This window comes from Agelaius phoeniceus, chromosome 7 (genome assembly GCF_051311805.1).
Source record: "Agelaius phoeniceus isolate bAgePho1 chromosome 7, bAgePho1.hap1, whole genome shotgun sequence".
NCBI classification, from domain to species: Eukaryota; Metazoa; Chordata; class Aves; order Passeriformes; family Icteridae; genus Agelaius; species Agelaius phoeniceus.
In genome coordinates, this window is record NC_135271.1 from 19,775,063 (window position 1) to 19,796,767 (window position 21,705).

A 21,705-nucleotide genomic window follows, 5' to 3' on the forward strand; every position below is an offset into this window, starting at 1 on the left:
AGGTTATGGGAACAGCAGCTTTTCATAAATCAGAGCAATTCTCTTGAGAGCACACATCTCCACTTTCAGCATTACCAGTTCTTCATTTTGAGGCACAATTTTTTACTACAGGCATCATATCTGCAGTCAATAACCAGTGTAAGTTGATTATTGAGGGGCATGGTTTGGACATGAAATAGCCACTTCAGCTGACAAGGTGTGCTGAGTGCTCTGGCCTTAAAAAAGTGGTAGAGCCATTCCTGATTCCCCAAGATTTAATGCAAACCAGAACTGGTGAGTTTGCTTGCATTTCAGCTGGAATTATCTGTACTTGTCTGATAGTCATTTGGGTTGGAGGGTTAATTGATATGCTTAAATCTCAAATTGAAAAAAATCAAGCTGTTCATCTCTCATCCTAATAGTGGCAATGAAAAATATAAGAAAATGTGAAGTTTAAGTAAATTCAGCTTTCTCTAGAAAGTACTTAGACTGGTAATGATTAACAAATGAAATATTTCAGCAGTCCAAGGTGTTATATCTGGTCTCTTATGTTACCCATGAGCTTGTAAAACAGAAACAAACTGTAGGCACTAATATGGAAAAAAGGTTAATTTCAGGTTTAAAGCTGATACCAGGACTTGCTGGTTTAAGTCGCATGTTTAAATATGGATTAAAAAAATATCAAAGCAACATAGCCTCTCTTGGCTTCAGTAGAGTTTGGTTGGGCTAACAAATAGGTGTGTTATGGAGAAAATTCTCAGTTGCAGAAATACTATATGACTCCACAAACTGAACAAAAGCTAGCATTCTCTTTTCCATTCATTGATGAATGAATGCAGTAAATGGCAGTGAAATGATAATTATCTTTTCTTTAAGGATCTCTTTCCTTCTCCCACAAAAACTAATTGATGAACAATATGCATGTCCTTGTTTTCTTGTTATGACAAAGCTTGTGAGAACGTTTGTGTATCTATCACATTATTGGAAGCTTTTTTTTTATGTAATCCAGTTTTGGGGAAGGGGTTTTGAGTCCTCTTTACTTTTCATTTTCAGTTTTTCCTTTAAAATCACACGTGGTATCATTCTCACTCTGAAATGCTGTGGTGCAAAAAGCCTGTAGTACAGATGAAAGTCTGTTCAATTTGATATGCTTGCATTTTTCTAAATTCAATCACTCTTTTAAGTAGCTTAGGGATATTAATGTAATTCTGTAACAGAGATCTCTAAATGCTACATGGTTATGTAAATTTTTGTCATTCTTAGTATATTTGTATCTAAACCAAATTACTTTTTCTTAATTTAGACTTGATTTTGTGATGAGATTTATTTGCATGAGCAAAATAGAAAACATTAACTATGGGGATTTTGTTTTACTTATTTTAGTGAATGGAGTTGCCTCACATAAATGAATTTGGTACATTTTACTGATCCTGCATCCTTCTATTAAAAGATGCTAGTGTAGGAACTGGTGCATCTAAGTAAGGAAAAAAGAACTAGTGTTTCCTAGCTTTTGCCTCATCAGAAATGTGAGAGAAAACTCCTGTTCCTTCCAGAGAGAGACACATCTAAATAAGGAATGACTGTAATCCAAACCCTCTGCGAGCAAAAGACTGAAACATTTTGAGTGACACAAACTGGTGGTAAAAATGTAGATATACATGCCCACTGAATTACAATGGGTGAGGTTGTGCAGGATGTAGCAGTTGAATTTAGGGGTTTTTTCTTTATTGTGCCCCAATGGTCTTCCTTCATCCCATAAAGAATGTCAGCCTTCCTTCTCTTATCACATGAAGTTCAATATATGTGGGAATCTAAATTTTCTAGGGTTTTTTTCCATATGATGGCAGTTGGAAGGTGGATATGATAAGGTGGATAATTGCTGCCTGTTACCAGCTCCTGAAATGTAGATGGTCTTTATAATGCTAAATAGAATATATTGAAGTAATGATCTGTTTTAAAATCATAAGTTTCAGCAATGATGTTTCTGTGAAATGGCTTTTTATGAGTCTTATTTATGAAAGTGTAGACAGGTGCATTTAATGGGCAGGGGCTGACATAAAAAACTGCATTCAAAAGTTATAGGATGCTCTTTTTATGTGAATGCACTGGCTATAGTACGATCTTTATTTTTATTATAAACATATGCTGCATTCCAGAGATGAAAAATATTTTGGTTTGTATTTTATTTCTTAATGAGAAGATAATAGGTGAAGGGCCAAAAGAATGATGGGGATAAGTGTAGTCTTAAAGTAAATACTTTCCTTCTGTCAGAATCTATTTCACATCAGGGATTTACACAAATGGCCTATTGTATGCTGGACTACCACATTAAGAGTAATGATAAAAAGCATAAAGAGGATATAGTCACATAGTTTTAAAGGAATGTAAGCAGCCACCGGCTCCTCTCCACTGTGATCTTCAGATATTCTTGTGGTTGCACTTTGTCCTTTCTTGAAGGACAAAGTGCAACCACATACACCTTACATTCACCTTACAGGGGAGAGGGCAAAAAACTCCCCAAAAACCAGCAATTCAACAAATAGAACCTAGGTCTAAATCTCCTCTTCTGCCCCTACTGCAAAAAAAGCTGCTTCTTGATGTTTTTAGGATTTTCTTGAACAAAATGTTTTTCAGGAGTGAAGGGTGGGAGGAAAAGAGGGTGCTTTTTTTTGGTATAATAAAAATTTCTGTAATCAGCTGGTCCTGACACCAAAATCATTGAATAGTTTTATAACACCTCCACAAAGATGTCATATGTGTTCCAATTACTGTTCCTTGTCCTTCTAAACGTGGGGTCATGTGGAAAACAATATTCAGTGGTCCTTTTTTGTACTGATTTTTTATTCTGTTTTTTGAAGTATTGTTTGTACTGCTGCTTTCCTTCGGCTGTGGCAGCATCCACTCAAGCACAGCAGCAAGGAGACCTCAGAGTTTCCACCTTCATTTGGCAATGACCAGAGGTCTTCTCTTGGTGGGACAGGGCTGTGCTCAGTCTAACACTTTGTGTCTGTTTGTAAACATCTGTATGCAGCTGGACACATATTTATGGTAGTATATTCACATTCTGAAAGCAGAAGGTTCAGCTCTAATTGTTTAGGGGAAAAAAAAAAAGGTTACAGTATGTCTTCAGAGGAGGCATGCAGATGAGGAGGGTGCTCTGGAAACCTTCTCTGAAGGAATCTTGGAAGGATTCTGTGCAGCTGAGCCTGATTTTTCTTTTCTCTCTGGTCCCATAAGAATAGGAGGATAATTTCCTGTTGTTTATTTTATCTGTGTTATCTTCAGAAAGGTGTTGCAGAGCTGATCTTATTTCTTGCCTGCTGTAAGGAATATTCTAGGCAGGTTAACAGTGACATTTACAGCAATAACTTTTGTTACTTCTCCCAAAGCTCAGGAGCTCCTTTCCAGAAGGCATGTGTGCTGCTGAGCCATAGGCACAAATACTGGGACTCTGAAGCTTTTTGGCTTCTACCCTATTAAAATTTATACAGTCTAAACACTTGAGTTATAGAGGTACACTGTGAGATTACTTGATAGGTATCTAGTTAAAGGTGAAATATCTTATCTTGTGTGAAATAAATTAGAGCTGCAACAACCAGACCTTGATAGGAATCACAAGGCTACTGGGTTTCATAAGAATGTGTTCCATAAAGCAGTTGGAAAATTGCAGAGAACATCCAAAATAGATCACTCAGGAAAACACTGTTTTGTGAAATCGAATCCTTTCTGGGACATAAAAGGATGTACCTTAGGTACCTAAGCAAGAGGAAGCCATAGATATGCCTATTTTAGTTGCTCCCATTGGTTGTTTAAACTCCTTTCTTCTCCTTCCAGTTTAAATTTTAAAGAAAGCTCCATTTAAACTTTTATATCACATTATTTCAGTGTTCTGGAATCAGAAAATTAAAATTCTATTTTAATTGTATATTGAGATTGTCCTTTATGCTTCTTTTCCTTTGTTTTGACCTATTTACATAATGTTCTTTAACTGCCAGAAATTCTTCAAAAGCTTGCTTTTTAAACATTTTTTACAAGTTTAATTGATACTCCTCCAAATTTATTTATAGCAGTTCTGGAATAGTTCACTGAACTCTTTTTCTACAAGACTACAAAAGGGAAATATGGAGTTGGAGGTTTGATCTCTATGTATATCTTAGTGAAAACTTGCAAAATGTGATCACTTAAATTATGTTATGCCAGTTATGTCTTTTTGACTTCAAATAGAAGCTTTTATCAATGACAGTGCAGCTCTTGTTGTAACTAGAAGACATACAAGGTATGGGCTAAATAGTTCAGATTTTTTTTCTTGTTTTTTTCCCCTTTGGTTTAGAAATATGAACTTGTTACAAGGTCTTAACATCAACAAATCAAAAGTGCAAAAGCTAAGATTTGCTAATCACTGGTCAGTTGCACTAACGCTTTCATCCTATTTTCCTTTATTGTCAAAACTTATATATCAGCATCCATATCTCAAAAACATACAGTATAAAATGTGTAGGCCATGCAGTGGGTGTTACTGTTAAAGGAGATTCAAATACCAGGCTTGTTTTCATTTTGTAACTATGCCAACCCAGCATTCTGAGACACCATTCTGAAATTATAGCAATCAGCTGTTTAAAACCATTTGCAACCAACCTCCCCTAAATATTAGGGGAGAAGAACACAGGCAAAGCATTCTGCCAAGCTCACTCTGTTCTAGGGAGATATGGCTCTTTTCTTGGCAAAGAGTAAATATGCATCCAAAGCATATCTTCTGTTTGGGAAAAAAAGGAAAAAAAAACACACAAAAGTATTTTTAAGCTATGTGTATTGATGGGCATTTTTATCTATATGTTTCTAGGGAAGGTTCTGACTCCTAATTTCATTTCCTTAGTCATAGTAACTTGTTAATAACTTTAATAAATTACTGATATCAGACACCCAGATTTTACTCAGTCATTGCTCTAGAAGGTGGCTGGAACAAAATTCTGCGGTTGAACAATGCCATAGTATGGGTAGATTTGTTAGGAATATTTAAGTGTTACATTCTGATGAAAACTCTGGTGCCAAGCATTGTCTCAGGCCTCAGTCTGTCCTTTCATGTGTTCCCTGCAGTGGCCAAGAAGTCAGATTCTACCTTGCTGTCTGACCAGCATAAGGAGGCTTTGTGAGCACCTGCCTGTTTCTACTGCAGTCAAAATAAAGGAAATTATTTAACAGGGTGACAGTTCTTTCATGTCATGTTCTGAAGGTTTTCTTTCTTTACAGAAGAATAGATAATCTAGGAATAATGAAACAGAGAGCACTTGTGTACATACACTGAAGCAAGTAAGCTGTTTGTTCCTGAGGCAGTAATACCTAGATGTATTATGGATCTCTTAGGATATCTTCTTCAGGAGACTCTTATTATGCTGCTTGTCACAAAAAATTATTTTTGTCAAACCAAGTTCTGTAAAACAGGAAGAAAAGACAGTTCCAGGATTTCTTCTGTTAGCAATAAAAACATCCATCAATGTGAAAAGATATTAATCCAGTAAAGAATAAAGGCTTTATTTTCTACCTTTTAGAAATTACTGTGTTTTCACTGTGGCACTAAAAAGAAAAAGTTAAAATTAGAGTTCTTTCTCTGTTCATTGTATTAAATTAAGGGCCATTAGGTCTAATATGATTTGATAAACACTTTAGAAACATTAATTAATAAATGTTACTTAATTTTAATTAATTAATAATGACAGTGGGCTTTAGGGAGGCAGTTAACTAAAGCTGCACTGTGAAAAGTTCTACATCTACAATCTCTTAGGGCAGTAACATGCAGAGAAATTAATCTCAAAGGGAGAACACAGCTGGTGTTTCCTTTTTGGTAGATAAATGGTCACTGTGCTGTTATCTAACCTGCTGCCATCCTCCCCTGAGTGCAGCACAGCAGTTCAGGGCCCTTGGTGAAGCCCCAGAGTCAATTGCCTTCAGTGTGTGATTTGTCAACACACGTTTGTCCCTCTGCCCTGGCTCTCACACAGACCCAGCAGGTGTGAAATACACTCTGGAAAGCAACCTCCCCTTTTTGAGGGTAAGGGGCTGGCATGGTTCAGGGGGGTGAGAAAAGAGAGAAGGCTCAATTCTGAGCAGCATTACTCCTCTGCCCATGGAAGTGGCCAGCTCCAACCTGCACCCTTGCAATTCAGTCTGTCAGAGACCCTTGGGTCTCCCAGTGCTAGCTTGATGCAGTTTTCTCTTAGCAGGCTGGTGTGTGCTGGCAGGGAACAGAACCTGAGAAGCTCTCACCCAAGTCAAATTCCTTTAAAAATTGGACAGTGCTGCTGCTCTGGGGGCTCTCTGTGCCTGTGCACACACTGAGCACACTGTGCACATGCTGAGGTGTTGAGGAGAGGCTCCACACAGGATTTCCAGTCCTGCTTAATCAGGGCTGGGGTTTACCCCATGCCCTTGAAGTCACAGTGGAGACCCTTTTTTACACCTCTTGTTCCACACAGTGCCAGTGAATGTGCAAAACCACCACTTGCTCAGAATTTCTCATACCTCAATTAAGCATAGGTTCTATTGGACTCTGAATGGCTCAAACTCATAATTCTCAAAACCTCATAATTCTCAAAAAAACAACTGAGCACTTTTTAAAACTTTAATGTAAACTTTAAGGCAGCCTGGATTAAGAACTTCAGACAAGATCTAAAATAACTGTGGTTTTCACCCACTGTAACAGCATGAGTCCTTTCACTTTCTATTAATGTTAACATTAGATGCAGGTTGTCAGGTTTGGTTTTATCTGGGCTTTCAGTCCTTTCTTTAGGACCTCTTGTTTTATTTAGCAGAGAAGTGTCTGTGTAACTACTGAAATAATAATATGAACTGTGATTTTCATTGTAGGGTTTCATATTTTGCTTGTTGCTTCAGAATGAATAATTAACTTTTAAGCTGTGAAAACTCTTAAAAAATTAAGTTTGGTGAGGGATCATGCAAACCACAAGCCATATCTACATCAGATATTTGACCAATGCTTCTTTTTATTGTTTGGTTTTTTCATGTTTTTCTGGTTTATTGCATGCAAAATGTCTGAAATGTGGTATTTCTCAACTGCTGTGAAATCAAGCTAATTCCAAGCAGTATTTCAAACAGCTGCTGAGGAGTATAAGTCCATAATCAGACCTTACAATTCAGAAGGAGATGCTGGTAAAAAAACTACCCTGTAATAGCTTGTATGATTTTTTGCACATCTTTGCTATCAGCCTGAGTTTTGCCTTGGATTGATTTAATTTAGCACTGAGAGCTCTTTCCAAACCATCACCACTCTGTAATTATTACTTGCCTCTAAGTAATGGACTTCCATTGTCAGAGGAAATCTTCAGTAGCTGTGTCACAGTGTCTGTGGACCTCCATCTGAATGTTGGATTATTTTAGCCAATAGCACAAGGCTCCTGGAACCAGGTGTCCTTTGGTACCTCACTAAGTTACTGATTTCATTTTGAGCTGGGAGCACCTGTCCATATATCCTGATCTTCCTCCCAATTAGGGGCACCAACAGTTATAGCAACACTTGCCCAGCAATGTTCTTCCTTGCTGGAGTCTGTGTCACATTACTGTTGGAGGCTGGTAGGCAACTTGATGATTTCACGTAAACATTTTAAGTAAAACTTTGTACATGATAATAAAATTAGAAAGATTACTTGATGCTGAATTAAGACCAGCACTTCACACTTGACTCCCAAACTAAATAACTTTTTTTTTCAGGTTTGAATTTGCCCTGATGGAGTGAAGGGAGTAAAGATTTGCATGGAATAGTTTTGATGGCACCTGTCTAGCCACTTGTCTGCTTGTAAAATTGCTTTAGAAGCTACAGCTTTGTCACTTGTTTGTGCTGGTGCTAGGCATAAAATGAGTGGAGAACTACTGCAATTTCCTTAAGAGGTTCAGTACTCTATTTTTATTAGATTTTCCCTTATAAATGTATAAATATGACTGTATCCCTACTGAAGCTAGTAAACAGTAATGTGAAGGAGCTAGGTAAATTAACCCTTGGTATTAGCAATGTGGCTGCACCTGGAGGAGTTGAAGTTGGCCCTGTGCAGGTGTTCTCAGAGCAGGCAGCGAGCAGTCCTGTCCTGAGTGCCAGCTCCCCAAGCCCAGTGACCAGCTGCTGGGCTGGGCTTCAGCTTCTCTCCTGGCCTGACAGGCTTAATTCTACCTGGCCTAACTCACAATTCCCTTGGATGGTTATTTTGCACTTTCAGATAACGTCAGCCTTTGATATTATGCTAAAGACGAGATCAGGTTTCGGGTGTTAAAATATTCTGGGAAATGGTTTCTTGGTTCTGGCAGTCCAATCACAAGCCCCAGTTAAAAGGAAGAGCCACTTTAATCATCCTCCTGGGTGCTGCTGAATGGGCAAATCATTCTTCCTTAATTAAGAAGTGATAATATCACTCTTCAGTAATGGAGCTGAACATTGCTGCCATTTAGAATGAAATTTGCTAAGGGAAAAAAGAATTTCTCAGCTTTGTAGTTCTGATCCTGTTACTGTGGTGACTGGTGAATAACTTGGTTAACCATTTTCTTGCTCCTGCATAATCTGAAATATTTAATTATTGGTTTAGTGTCAATCAGTGTCACAGCATTGGCTCTTCAACAGTTTGAAGTGAACAGAATTTTATTGTCCTTAAGTGTAACTAACAAAAAAGTTGCTAATTACTGTAACTGCAACTCCCCATAAAGGCAAATGGAATTGGGAATATCCAAAGGTAGACTTTTGCTTTAAGCTGTTATTCTGTTACTTAATAAAGTTCCGAATTTGTTACTTTAATTCATTCTCATTTAAACCAGGATAGTCTCAAGTTAGAAAATACTATTAAATGTTCAATATGTGTCATATAAAACATTAATGGGATTTACAGATTCTCCCAAATGTGTGGCAATGAAAATTAGTATTTTTGAATGATTTTGTTTTCTTAAATGCTCTCAAATGAGAAAACTTTCAAAATTTGTTTCTAAGATTTGTAATAAAAAGAAGCTTTTCCTTAATGTTTGGGAATCCATCTTAAATTGTGTAGAACATTCAAAAAGGCTATTAAAGTAAGAGGAGAAGATGTATTTGACAAATAATTACAGAATTAGGTCCATGCAGCAGGAAAAGTAAGAAAATAACACAGTAGTGTAATGGGAAAGTTAAAGGGTAAGTATGCAAATTTGTTTAGCATAGGTATGGAAAAATAACAGATGATCTGAACTTATAAATCCAAACTTTTAGATCTAAAACTTATGAATCTGATGTTCATCATTTTTCTTTTATAAGGATTAGGACTTTCTTCTGTCAGTTGCAACTTGGATAATTTTTTGTTTGTCCCTTTAATGTCTTGATTATTAATCAGAAAAAGCAGATAATTCATCAAAAAAAGCATCATTAGATGCACAAGATGCAGTCAGTGCTTTAAACAGCAGGATGCAGAAAATCCTGATCTGAGACAGAACCAGCAAACAGCCTCAGACAAACTAATGCATCTGTGGGGAGGAGTTGCAGTTCTTGTGGAAAAACCCAAGCTGGTTAAAATAGGACATGTGCCCAACAGAAAGAAGCAGGTTCTTTCTTCTAAGTGCTTGAGGAGGTGTGAGATATTTCCCTCCAGCCCCTCTAACTACTTCAGACAGCTGGTTTTTGAGTAAGAGGATGATTGTTGAACTTTTCCACAGAGATACTGTTATACTTAAGTTAACAATTGAATAACCTATTCAATGCTTCTTTTATTTTGCTTTTCTGTAGACAAAACATGGATGCACACTCCTGAAGCCTTATCAAAGCATTATATTCCCTATAATGCAAAGGTAAGAAAAGATGAAGTTATTTTCTCCTCATACCTTTAGAATGCAGCACATTCTATCTTGTTTTGACTTGAAGATTGCAGAGACATAGATTTGCCAGATGAAATAATGAAGACAAGCTTAGGAAATGTCTGTTTTGCAGGTGAAAATCTTTTGTTTTTAATGGCCAGTTGATTCTTGTTCTGAGCTATGTTTTACTAGAAGGCAAATTAGTGTTTCTTCTCTGCTTGATGATGGTTTTGTAAATGCATGGAGGTTTTGAGTGCAAAGGAATTTAACATCAGGCTGCATGCTTACAATATTATTAAAATTAATGGCACAAACTTCTTTTGAACAATATCAAAGGCAACAGTAACAACCCTTTCTGCTGGATATATTGAAATGTCAAATACTCAGGAAATGTGGTAGAACAATAATGACATTTTTGCACAGTAAAGCCAGAAGCCTTGCTTTAATTTTCTTATCCCAATTACAGTGAGATAAGTTTATATAAGTAATGGTTCAATTTGTCTAATGATATCCCTTGACAGGAAATGCATCTTACCTAAATACCTTAGAATATAAAGGTTCCTAAATACTTACTTAAATACCAGCTAAGAAGATAGTTTGTTAAAAGGAGGAGAGAATATGCAGCCATCAACATAACTCAGACTAAACTGAGGAATCTGCAATTATTTGCTCAAACTGAGAGTATAATTCAATAAAATTCTATTGTGGGTTGTTCTGGGTGATGTTCTCTTATGATTGGTATTTCTTAATATAAAAACCTTTCTTAAAATAGTCAATAAAATCTATGTGAAAATTCCTAGTATTAAAATTTGTATATTTATATATGTAAATATTTCGTTCACAGGCTAGGGCTCAGGTTTCTACACAAGTGTTCCCTGCTTTTGTATTTGCAATTTTCTTTTGTTTAGCATTGCCACAGAGTTTGTAATGGGAAGTAGAGTCTCTTTCTCACAGTTGCCAGGTTTTGGATGTGTTTTTATTCTGTGTGTTCCCCAACTGAATTTTTGTCCAAAGGATGTATTACCATTTCACTGAATAGCCTTGCCAGACACCTTGACTTTTTATTACATTTCTTCAGAGGGAGGATTACTTGCTGTGGTGACTGTGCCATGTGTTTTAAGAGCAAGCTGAAGCCATGAGTTTTTTCAAAGCACTGAACAATGTCTGTTCATTTCTGGTCTTTGAGAGAAAAAAAAGAAACCTCCCTCATCTTTCATGTTTCATTGTCTTGCCTAAGAGCAGATCTGGGGAGTAGGTGTCAGTGCAGCTGTGCAGAAGAAGAATTAGAATAAAGAGGATGATGCTAAGATGGTGGTAACTGTAGAAACAACAGCATCAGCAACTTCTGGAGCAGAAGAAGAGTGGAGAATTCCAATCTAAAGGAAGACTCTTGGTCCAAAATGTCTTTCCACTTATTTAGGCTGATATATGTGCCTAAGTGTCCTCTCCACTTCTGCTCCTGTTTGTTGTTTATTCCAGGGCCTCTCCACCTTTGTGGAGGCCTCTAAGGTCTACCAGAACACTTGCAGGAAACTGAAATTTTAATACCACACATGTTGGGGTTTGGGTTTGTTTTATTTATTTATGTTTTAAGAAAGTTAAAACCATTTTTTTCATTTGGATTACAGTAGAAATTTCTTACTTAGAACTTATTTTGAATCAGTCATTTGATTCAAAGCAAGCAAAAAATTGCTCTGCTCTGTAACTGGAGTGTAAAGGGTCTGGGATTCTCTACCCTGTTTATTTATTGACACCTGGAATAAATTCACACAGCTTTTATGAACTCAGCTGGCATATGCAGGCATAACCATAATAAATCTAGATGATATTTCCACCTGAGTTCTCAAGTATCATTCTCATTAAATTTTGCAGTATTTTTCACTTGAAGAGGAAAGTATGTATCTATCAATACCTTATTTGGGGTTTGCAGAATTTTGGGTTTTAAGTGAAATGTCTCATTGATTCGATAACTTGTAACTATGTTGTGAAATAATGATTAAAAGCTTCAGAAAACCTTCATAATACAAGAATTTAACAAGACTCATGGATTTTTTTTCCCAAATTGTTCCAATTCTCTAACATTCAGTTCATGTATCTTCAATGTTTGTTGGGAAGAAAAGGCAACACTTGATCTGATTTATATTTATTTATATATGAGTAAAGAATGACATGTTCAGAAAATCAAATTAGTTTGATGGAAAGTAATACCAGAGATGTTATTTGTCCATGAGCAAGTGAGCTGTATTCTACTCCACAGTTTTTTGGATGAAGATTAGTGTGGATGGAAAAGTGGTTTCTGTTCTTTATAAGACACAAAAATAGCTTCTCTGACACTAATCTGAGATGATCAGAACATGGGCAGACCTTGCTGGGAAAGATGAGGTTTTGTTGACTCCTAAGACAGCTCGTTGATAAAACACAGTTCATAAGTTGACTCTGAACTTTCATGAGTTGACTGTTATTTAAAAAAAAAATCCTAGCAAAGTTAACTGGAAATCATAAGAACCCTGCAATATTGGCAACTGGCCTTTTTTCTCTACCAATTGGAAAGGACCTTTTTAACAGAGAATTAGTAATGTCATGTTATCTCCTAGAACATGCACCCTCAGGATGATTTATGGCCATAATCCTCTTTGCAAGAAAACATGAGCTGAGTTTTTTCTTCTGCAAGTAAAATCCAGGAAACATGAGTCTCCTAAGGAAGCCCTGAAATATAAAAATGTCTTGAATTTCTCTCTCTGTTTTCCAACACACCCACTCCTACTTTGCTGTTTTGAAATTAGCTGATTTTGGCGTGGTTTTGCACAGTGTAAACCAATAGGGCTTTGGGGTTTTTTATTTGTGGGGGATGGGAAGGGTGGGGCAGGGGTGTTTATTTTCCCTCTTCAGTTTTGTTTGCTGTTGTTCTGTTACTGTAATTTTTTTGTGTTTAGTGGTTTTTCTTGGGTCCTTTTTTTTTCCCTTATCTTACTGATATCTTGGTCTACCAGAAGGCACTGATGATAAGATTCTTCACACTTCAGCATGCTCTGGATATGTGACCTTTGTTTAGTGAAGCCAGAATTTTGACATCAGTTTGTGGCCCTATATTTTTTAACTATGTCACTACAAATGAAAGCAAATGAAATAATTTAGGATTTTTATAATACAGTACCAAATATAGACTCATTTTGATGTGGTGGCATGACAGTTTTAATGTCACCTGCATATAAAATTCTAAGGCAACCCCAAACTTCTCTGTGTTAACTTTTTCTGTAATGGTCCTTAATTAAGAAGGGATATTTGTGTGATTTTCTATACTGTAAAGGAAAAGCTCTCTTTTGCCCTTAAGGCAATTCTTTTGATTTGAGGCCAGCTTCCTTTCTGCAAAACAAAAGTGATCAAAGTGTGACTTTATAATGGAATAATACTGCAACCTTTAAAAAAGGGCTGGTGGTTGTCATCCCCTGAGTGCTGCCTTTCTGCCAGTCGAAAGCTGCCCCAACCAACCATGTGTACTATGCCTCTCTGTAGTAATTGTGTCTGTAATCCCCTTCAGTCACTTGCTTATTTTTTGGCCTATATCAACCTTCCACACGCACAGCTTTCCATTTTGCAGAGAGAGGCTGTGCTTTGCCAGCCTGGTGTTTATGTTGGCAGCTGGCAAGGCAGGGGTCAGTGGCTCTGACCCTGCATGAGGCAGAAAGGCTGCCCTTTTCCATGGCCAGTGATGGCACGTTAAACCCTTGGGAGGATGTTTCACCAAGAGATGTCACAGCTCCCCAGTGCTCACTGGCCTAATGCTTGCTTCACATTCTCACCTTCAAAGTTTTTAGATTGTCAGCTGCAGATTTGATTCTTGATGTAGTAGATTCGATTTGAAAGCTTAGAGTTAAATGAACAATGGAAAAAGGAATTTAGTAATGGTCACACTTTATGATCTGGAAGGTCTTTTCCAGCCCAAATGATTGTGTGAGTCTGTAATAAAGGACCTCCCTTGGCAGTACCTAAAGCTCTTAGTCTTCACTGTAGGACAATAAACAGTTTATTTAGATTCTCAACTATATGCCATTTCTTCCTCTGTGTATTTTTAATCATCATTCAATGGCAAATAATACTCTTGTGGAGCAGGCATTTTGGTCAAATGATGTCACTATGGTTGCAGGGCTTTAGGTGCAGTTCTGTCTTTTGAATATCTGCATTTTGTTATCACTAGTGTACAGTATTATCCAAGCCACATTTTTGTGGCATAAACTGCACTTCTTACTACATTTTTTTTGCTATTGCTATAGAAATTCTCTTCTTCTATCCAGTCAGCATTTCAGCAGAATGATCATGACTGTATCATTAAAAGTAATGAAAAAATGGCAAATTGCATGTAGCTGTCCCAAGTCAGCAGAGTTACAAGGCACACTATTAAAATATATATTCAAGATAGGTTCTGAAGTTAGATACAGCAAGATATTTCAAACAGAGCACAAAAATGTTGCAAATTAGAAACTACTGCAGTAGAAGAGAAATTATGAGAAATAATGAGTTTTCCTACTTTAAGTTTATTAGAATTAATGACTTAATACCAATTAATTTTTATTAGAGTTCCAAAATGTCTTGCGTGTGATCATAATTAATTTCGTGTTTAAGCACAAGAAAAATTAGTTTTGTGAAAATACCCAAATGAGATAGGAAAGCAAAAAATTGTAATTTTACAAGGCAATGCAAATTTGAACTTCTTAGTTATTTCTGATACATTACAGTCATTAAATTAGGGCTCATTATACTAAAGATGAATAAACATGCAAATGAAATATAAAATATGTAAAGTCTGCAACAGGTACTCTCAACAGACTTGGTTTGATTGCTCTTACTCTCCAGAAGAGGGTCTCCTTCAAGAAAAGAATCAAATTTATGAGCAATTCCAGTGTTTCTTCTTTAAAGTCCATTTGTGTATAGTAATGCAAGGCAGTCCAGTGTAATGGATGATGTTTCATCTCTTTCTTTTTTTTGGAAAAGGAAAAAATAGGGCCTATGTGTTTGGGTGAAATATTTGTTGGGTAGGTTCCAGTTAGAAACAAAAAAAAATTATCAGTTAATTTAACTGGCAAAGCAAGATAAAAAAGAGTGTTCATGTTTATCAATACTTTATAAACTCCAGCTGAAGGACAAACCAGTAGCTCTTGATCTGTTCTCCATGGCTGTCACCTTCTTTAAGGTTCTGCTTGTCATCCTTTGGGCTTTTCATAAGCTCCAATTCCCTTAAAAATTCTGAGTCCTGCATGACATAACTTCAGTTACAACTACGAAACATTTGCAGCACAAGTAAGTCATGGGGGCTGGACTTTCTTGGCAGGAATCACTCATCTTTCATACCAATTAATGGCATTCAGCCTAGGATCTGAGAAGCCATTGGAGTCCTCTCTCAGTAATTTAGTAAGATGTCATAAAATGTCATAAAACAGGATGGAGACAGAGCCCCTTGTCTACATTCAAGCTGATGTGTGATCCACCACAACCCTAAAGTATTTCCTATCCTGAGCAAGTTTTAGGTTTCCTTTGTATGCAAGCAGTTTGCTTCTCTCACATAAATTGCCATCACATCCATTTATTTAGCACCCTGGCTGCTTAATTACACTTTTTCATCATCTCTGATTTAAATAGTCTAATTTGCACCTCTCCCATCAGAGAAAAAAATATTTTTAAACAGTTTAAGAGCTTGAGATAATTTTTTTTTTTTTTGCAGAATCAGTTCTAACTGATCTAAAATCAGTTATTTCAGACATTGATATGATTTCTAAGAACTATAATTTGGATTGAAAATACAAACCTACAAAAGATTTAGCTCATTGTTGGATTTTGAAACACTCAATTTTAGGAAGGGGGAATGTCCTATATATCGTTGGATGTTGGAGCTGTCCCTTGGCTGTCCTGCATTTGGATTAGGATTTGCTTTGGGAATTCAAATGGAAGAATCTAGCGTAATGGAGGTTGGAAGGACCTCTGGAGATGATCCAGCTGATTCCCATTATTATTTTATTTATTATTTATGAGAAATTATTTCAAAGCCAGAGTACAAAACAGAGCCTTATGCAACTGAGCTTTAAATGCCATTAAGGGCAGAGATTCAGAGCCTCTTGGCAGCCAGTTCCAGGACATAATTCCCTACCATTCTGACTTCTTTTGCCTTATTTCTAGTTGTTATTTTGTGCAGCTTGTGACTCTCACCATGCATTCACATCGAGGTGTATACACCAGGCTCATCCCCTTCAGGCTCAACAAGTGCAGCTCCACTTTTCCTGAGCATCACCCTCTCTGTCACATTCCTCACTGCTGTCAACCCCAGCTTAGGTTTGGCTTTTCTAAATTCATTAATTTTAAGCCTTGTGTTTTATTTTGCTTCAAGAATGGGTTATTGTTGTTCTATTTTGTCTTAGAATCAGTTGCAGAAGGGCTGGAACGTGAAACCCCTGGAATTTATGTAACTTCTGGATTGTGTGGCACATAGTTTATAAATGTATGTTAAACTTCTTTCTGGCTCAAAGCTTTTTGTAACCTTTTACTACAAGTTTTGGTTGTATAAGTATGTATATTTTTTTGGTTGAGTTGGAAAATCCACATCAGGGCATTCTGTGGTGTTGATTTCTCTGGCATGGAAGACTTATGTGGATGGTGGGATTAACAGAGCATATTGGTGAACAACATAGCACCTGAGACCTGACCTATGCTAGGTACACTCTTTAGGTTATTTTTGTTGTATAATTTATTATTCTTTATGTAGATTATGATTATTAGATTATTCTTCTAAATTGTGATTCTTGGTGTAGAAGCACTGTTTGTTGGAATGAACAACCATGCGTTTTAAGCGTCAATCCAAAAAGTTCTAAAAGTAGAATATATTTATTTTTATAGAAAAAGCACTTGGAGGTTTTTCTGTAGTAGTAATAGCAGCTCTCAACAGCAATTCTTCATAATATTGCATTTAGAGCATAAGTCCTATGAGGAGCTGCTGAGGGAGCACCAGATGCTCCCCAGCTTTTTTCCCCATGGGCACAATGAGGTTGAAGGAAAACCTTACTGCTTGCTATATGTACCTGAAAAGAGGTTGTAGACAAGTGGGGGTTGGTGTCTTCTCTAAGGTAACAAGTGACAGGACAAGGGGAATTGGCCTCCAGTTGTGCCAGGAGAGGTTTAGGTTGGATATTAGGGAAACTTTCTTCTCTGAAAGGGTGGTCAGGCATGGAGCAGGCTGTCCAGGGAAGTGGTGGAACCACCAGCCCTGAAATTGTTCAAAAACCATGCGGATGTAGCACTTAGGACACGGTTAGCAGTGAACATGGTAGTGCTGGGTTGCATGCAGTGATCATAGAGGCCCTTTACAAACTAACTGATTCTATGGTTTAGTATTGCAGCATCTGAAGCATATTTCTAAAGATGCCATGTTAACTATGAGTTTAAAAGTATGTTTTGAACAGTTGCATCTCTGGCCTTCCCTGGTATTGTCTCAAAAGAGGTGAGCAATGAGATCGTTGAGACAAAAGTCACAAAATCATTAGAAGCTTCATAGCAGCTTTTACAATGTCATTTTCCTATTCTTCAGAGAAAGACTAAGTCAGTATTTGAGTATTAATCTTCTAAAGTCTGTGTTATTCAGAGTCATGAGTTCCTCAGCCCTGGATAAGAGCAGGCACTCACTGATGAAGGAGCAGTGAGTGATCTGCCTGTTCAAAACAAATGAATAAAGCTCAGAGGCTTGTCCAGTCAGAATTAAGAGAGCTAGAAAGAGTGTGCAAAGACCTTAGGGTCAACAAAGATTTACTCAACCCTCCACATCCCTCTCTGTTCCATCTCTGTTGCTCATATTTATTCGCTTGCCTCTCCCTAAGTCTGCTTGGAACTGCCAATTAGGCTCATTAGCATCTCCTCTGGGGTTCCCTTTGCAGCTCTGTTTCCATGAGAGCTGGCAGCTGTGGGAATGTGAGCTTTCTGGAAGAAGCCCTTTCAGCCTCTGCACTGTCAAGTATCAAGTCAGTTGCATGTCTGACACTGGAATTAGTAGGGTTCAAGCATCTGGATTATTGTCCTTGTGGGCTGGGTGACCCACAGCTGTTTCTAGATTGGTTTGCTTTAAATTAAATCAGGCCTGCAGGTGAATTACTCTTTCTTATTTCTAATATTTAATTCAGCCTTTCTATAAACTAGAAACAGAGTTGTTTTATAGAAAATAAGAGAATGGCACAATATTTTTAACAGAAAGTTCTACAAGGAGATACAATTTTGAAAACAGAGCCAAGACTACAGGAGTCTGTCCAACAGCCAGGCTGTTCACTATTCAGGAAAAGTTTCACATATGCTGATCTCCATGAGGATTCTTCCTCTATAAACCGTCAGACAAACCACCAGCTGCAGTCCCTGACTTTATTAACTTTAATAAATAGTAATGTACACTAGTCAACTGCAGATCCTGGACTGCAATAAATATTTCCCTCAGAAATGCCTCCTTCTGATTACTCTGGTTCAGAAAGGGTAAAACCAATCTTGGCCTGTTTTAAAAAGCATTTTGAACTTTGAATATGAGAATGTTAGGTGTAACTTAATAGAAGAACTAATATTTTTTCTGGTTTGGAACGTAGCAGAGGATAATTATTTGCATTAAGTTATTTGTAAAGCTTTGTTGAAGTGTTTTGTATTTTCACTAGGAATTATTATGTGCCACTAAAAGGGGAATGATGGGTTACATTGGTCTAAAGTCTAAACCTTCCTTTTTTTTTCCTTCAGTATTTTCATAACTAATATTCTCTTCATTCTCAATCTTTAAGGAAAATTGAAATGGGGCAGGTATGTCCTGTTGTTTTACAAGTTGTTTTTCAGCATGCTGCTGTAGCATTACTGAAAATAGGGAAAATGTAGAAACAAGGATGTCCATTAAATCTTTGAAATGTGTAGAACCAAGGGCTGCATTTGAAGGGAAAGATAACTTGAAGCATGAACTAGAAAGGTCCTTAAACCCTCTCTTGTACTATTGCTGTAGCTCCCAATGCTTCTGAGTAGAAGGAAACTACAAGGACAGATAAGTAACTCAACAAATCATGTTAATTAGAGCTAAAAGATTAGGTGGGAGGCAAATCTTGTTTACTCATGAATACAGGTTTATTATGGAAAAATCGATTCAAAACAGGAATTTATAGGTCTTCTTAAGTCAGAGTTTAGAGGCCATATCCTCACTTTATGACCCATTGAGGACCTGAAATTCTTAAAGGCAAACACATTCTCAAAATGAAAAAGCATTCCCCAAAATTCCATGTGCGTACTTAATGTTCAGAATAATCTTAAATCTTTAGGTGTGGGTTTAGGGGTTAAATATTGGGCTCTGAAGAGAGGCAGGTGGGAAGGTGGGACATCTTCACATGTTTTTTTTTATCTTTGAAATCTGCTGAAGCACTCTGAGTGTGTGCTGTGTGACAGAACACTTTGTTAATTTTGTGCTGGTTATAGCTTTTATTTGTGTTAGTGTTGGCTGTTTGATGTGTATGAGGAAGAATAGGGTCGATGTTTTATATTGATTTTCATCAGTAACACTCAGAGGTACTAACTGAAACTGCCCTGAAAATGTGCTGTGCATTTCCAAGGGGTTACTGCAATTTATCACAGTTCATTAGATCATAAATTCTTTGAAGCTAAGGGCTATCTTTTTGATGTTTTTTGCAGCCTCTAGAATAATGAGAGAGAAGCTGTAGGTGCTACCCTGATGCAAGTAGTCGTAGATCAAAGCTCAGAATAAGTAGGCAACAGAAGACCTTGGACTTCTCTCGTGAGCTTTCTTCTCAGCTGGGATAATTAAATGATAATGCAGATAAGAAATTGGTGACTTATTATCCTCAGCTTAAAGATAAGCAACAGAGGTAATACTGAAGATTTTCCACATATCTGCCCCAAATCTCTCTTCTCAAATCCGACCCCAAATTTTGAACTCTGCTTTCATGCCTTGAGCTCAAGATTAAATGTCTTCTCAATACCTGCTCTCCTGGTGAAAAGGATTAGGTTGCTATTTAGGGAAGACTCCAAGTCCTTATGTGAAGGATTTTTAAATACAGAATCAGACTTTTCTGATTCTATGTTCACCTATTGATATGAGTATCATTTTAATGATCTAGTCTAGATTAATTTTACCACTTCAGCACCAGATTGAGGTCTTTTATTGGAAAACATAACATTTTTATGAAGTAAGAAGTGAAAGCCAATATTTTGTTGGATTAATTGCCATTGTAAAATAATTTACAGATTACTTTCAATCTCAGTTGTGTTCTCCTAAAAAGTTCATCCAAGATGTTCATCTCATCTGCTGGTGGATCTAAGGTCATGATAATGGTGGTTTCATTTCGTATCTGATGTTGCCAAGTTGAGATATTTTTGCATTTTACTAAAATAATCAGTCTAATAAGAAAATTCAGCTTTATATTTTGTACTGTTCAGGGGGAAGAATATCTCCTGTGTTTCAGTAGTTCTCTGCACATTTGTTAACTGATAACATAGAGACAGTTATTTCTGTTAATTTTTAAAATACTCTCATCCTATCCAGATTTTAAAAAAAACCTCTGTTATGGATATTCTTCAAGTGCCTGAAGGCCAGGTGTTGAATTATGGTGATCACATCTGTTTTATAGCTGTCTTTTATGAGAGATTATGTGTAAAGAAGAGAGTTTGTTCTGAAAAACAGATTAATGAGAGACAATCTAGACAGGCTCATAAAACAGAAATCATCACAGAGAAGACACTTCCAATTCCCTAGAGGAGAAGTGGAAGATCCAGTACAGCTAAACCCATGTAAGAAGTGCTTTTCTTGTTGAGGCCCATTGCCTGAGTTGTACTTGTTTCCAGAATCTGTGCTGGAGTTGAAGAAGAGGGATTTAGAGTAGGGTTTATGTTCTGTGCAGCAGCCCTTCCACAGACAATGAGGCAGAGGTATGTTAAGGATACATTCCCAGCCTTGGAAAGGAAGATTTCCAACTTGTTTGTGTTTTCCCATAAAACTTTTGAATGCAATTCCCAAAAATCCTTGACCAGCTTACCTTGTGCTAGTCATGAGCCCGTAGTAGATGAGAACCCTGTTGAGCTGCTGTGGTTGCAGAGCCACTTCCTCTCCAGCCCCTGCTCTTCATTGGCTTTTCCCATTTGCCTCCAGCTGTGCTGTCTTGTTGCTATTGCCCCTTTTCAGTCCTAATAATCAAAGCACTCAGAACCAGTGCAGGTTGTCCTGTCCTTTTTATTTTATTCCAAAATACCCACTTAAAGATATTTTGTCAGAATTTCAATCGTGTTGCAGTTTGAAGGGCATCTGCTTTGTTCCCTGTGTATTTATCTGCTGCATGGACCACCTCTACCTGCAGAATGAGTTCCTTCCACAAGTAACTAATTTGATTTTGACTTGGCTATCCCAGTCAAATACTCTCTGAAAATTTCTGAGTGTTCTGTGAATATAGCATGTAAAAAAGACATCTATGTGTGTCATTTGTATAAAATTACCACCATATTTAAAGTAAATGGAGCTTAGGAAGCAGTTTCTAGGAGCCAAGAAAAAAATTCTTTTTATTGAACACAGACATATTCTTGTCCACTTTTATCAAAATGCTGATATTAATTTCTGTGAATAGAGTATTTAATTTAGCGTATTCATGTAGATTAGCCACATGATTGTTAATTACACTTTGCATACTGACTCAACATATTTTCCCACTGAAGTTACATTACTAATAAAACATTAGGCTTATTCTTTTTTCACAAATTAAGTGGTTCTCAGTATAGGAAATCTACAGTTTAGGGAAAAAAAATCAACCAACCTATGAAAAAGCAACCAAGTTTCACACTTGATGTTCCTGTCCTTTAATACTCCTCAGCACCTGTATCTGCCCCATGGTGTCTATTATCTTGCCCACAGAATGTATG

General features: G+C 37.0%; 1 protein-coding gene across 8 annotated transcripts in view; it reads left to right on the forward strand.

Annotated features, from left to right (window-relative positions):
* GULP1 (GULP PTB domain containing engulfment adaptor 1) overlaps positions 1-21,705 on the forward strand; it is a 144,516-nt gene that overhangs the window by 70,973 nt on the left and 51,838 nt on the right. For all 8 annotated transcript variants that reach the window (XM_077181142.1, XM_077181143.1, XM_077181144.1 and 5 more), the window contains one exon: positions 9,725-9,786. In XM_077181142.1, the coding sequence (XP_077037257.1) occupies positions 9,725-9,786 (62 nt within the window). The remainder of the gene's footprint in view (positions 1-9,724; positions 9,787-21,705) is intronic.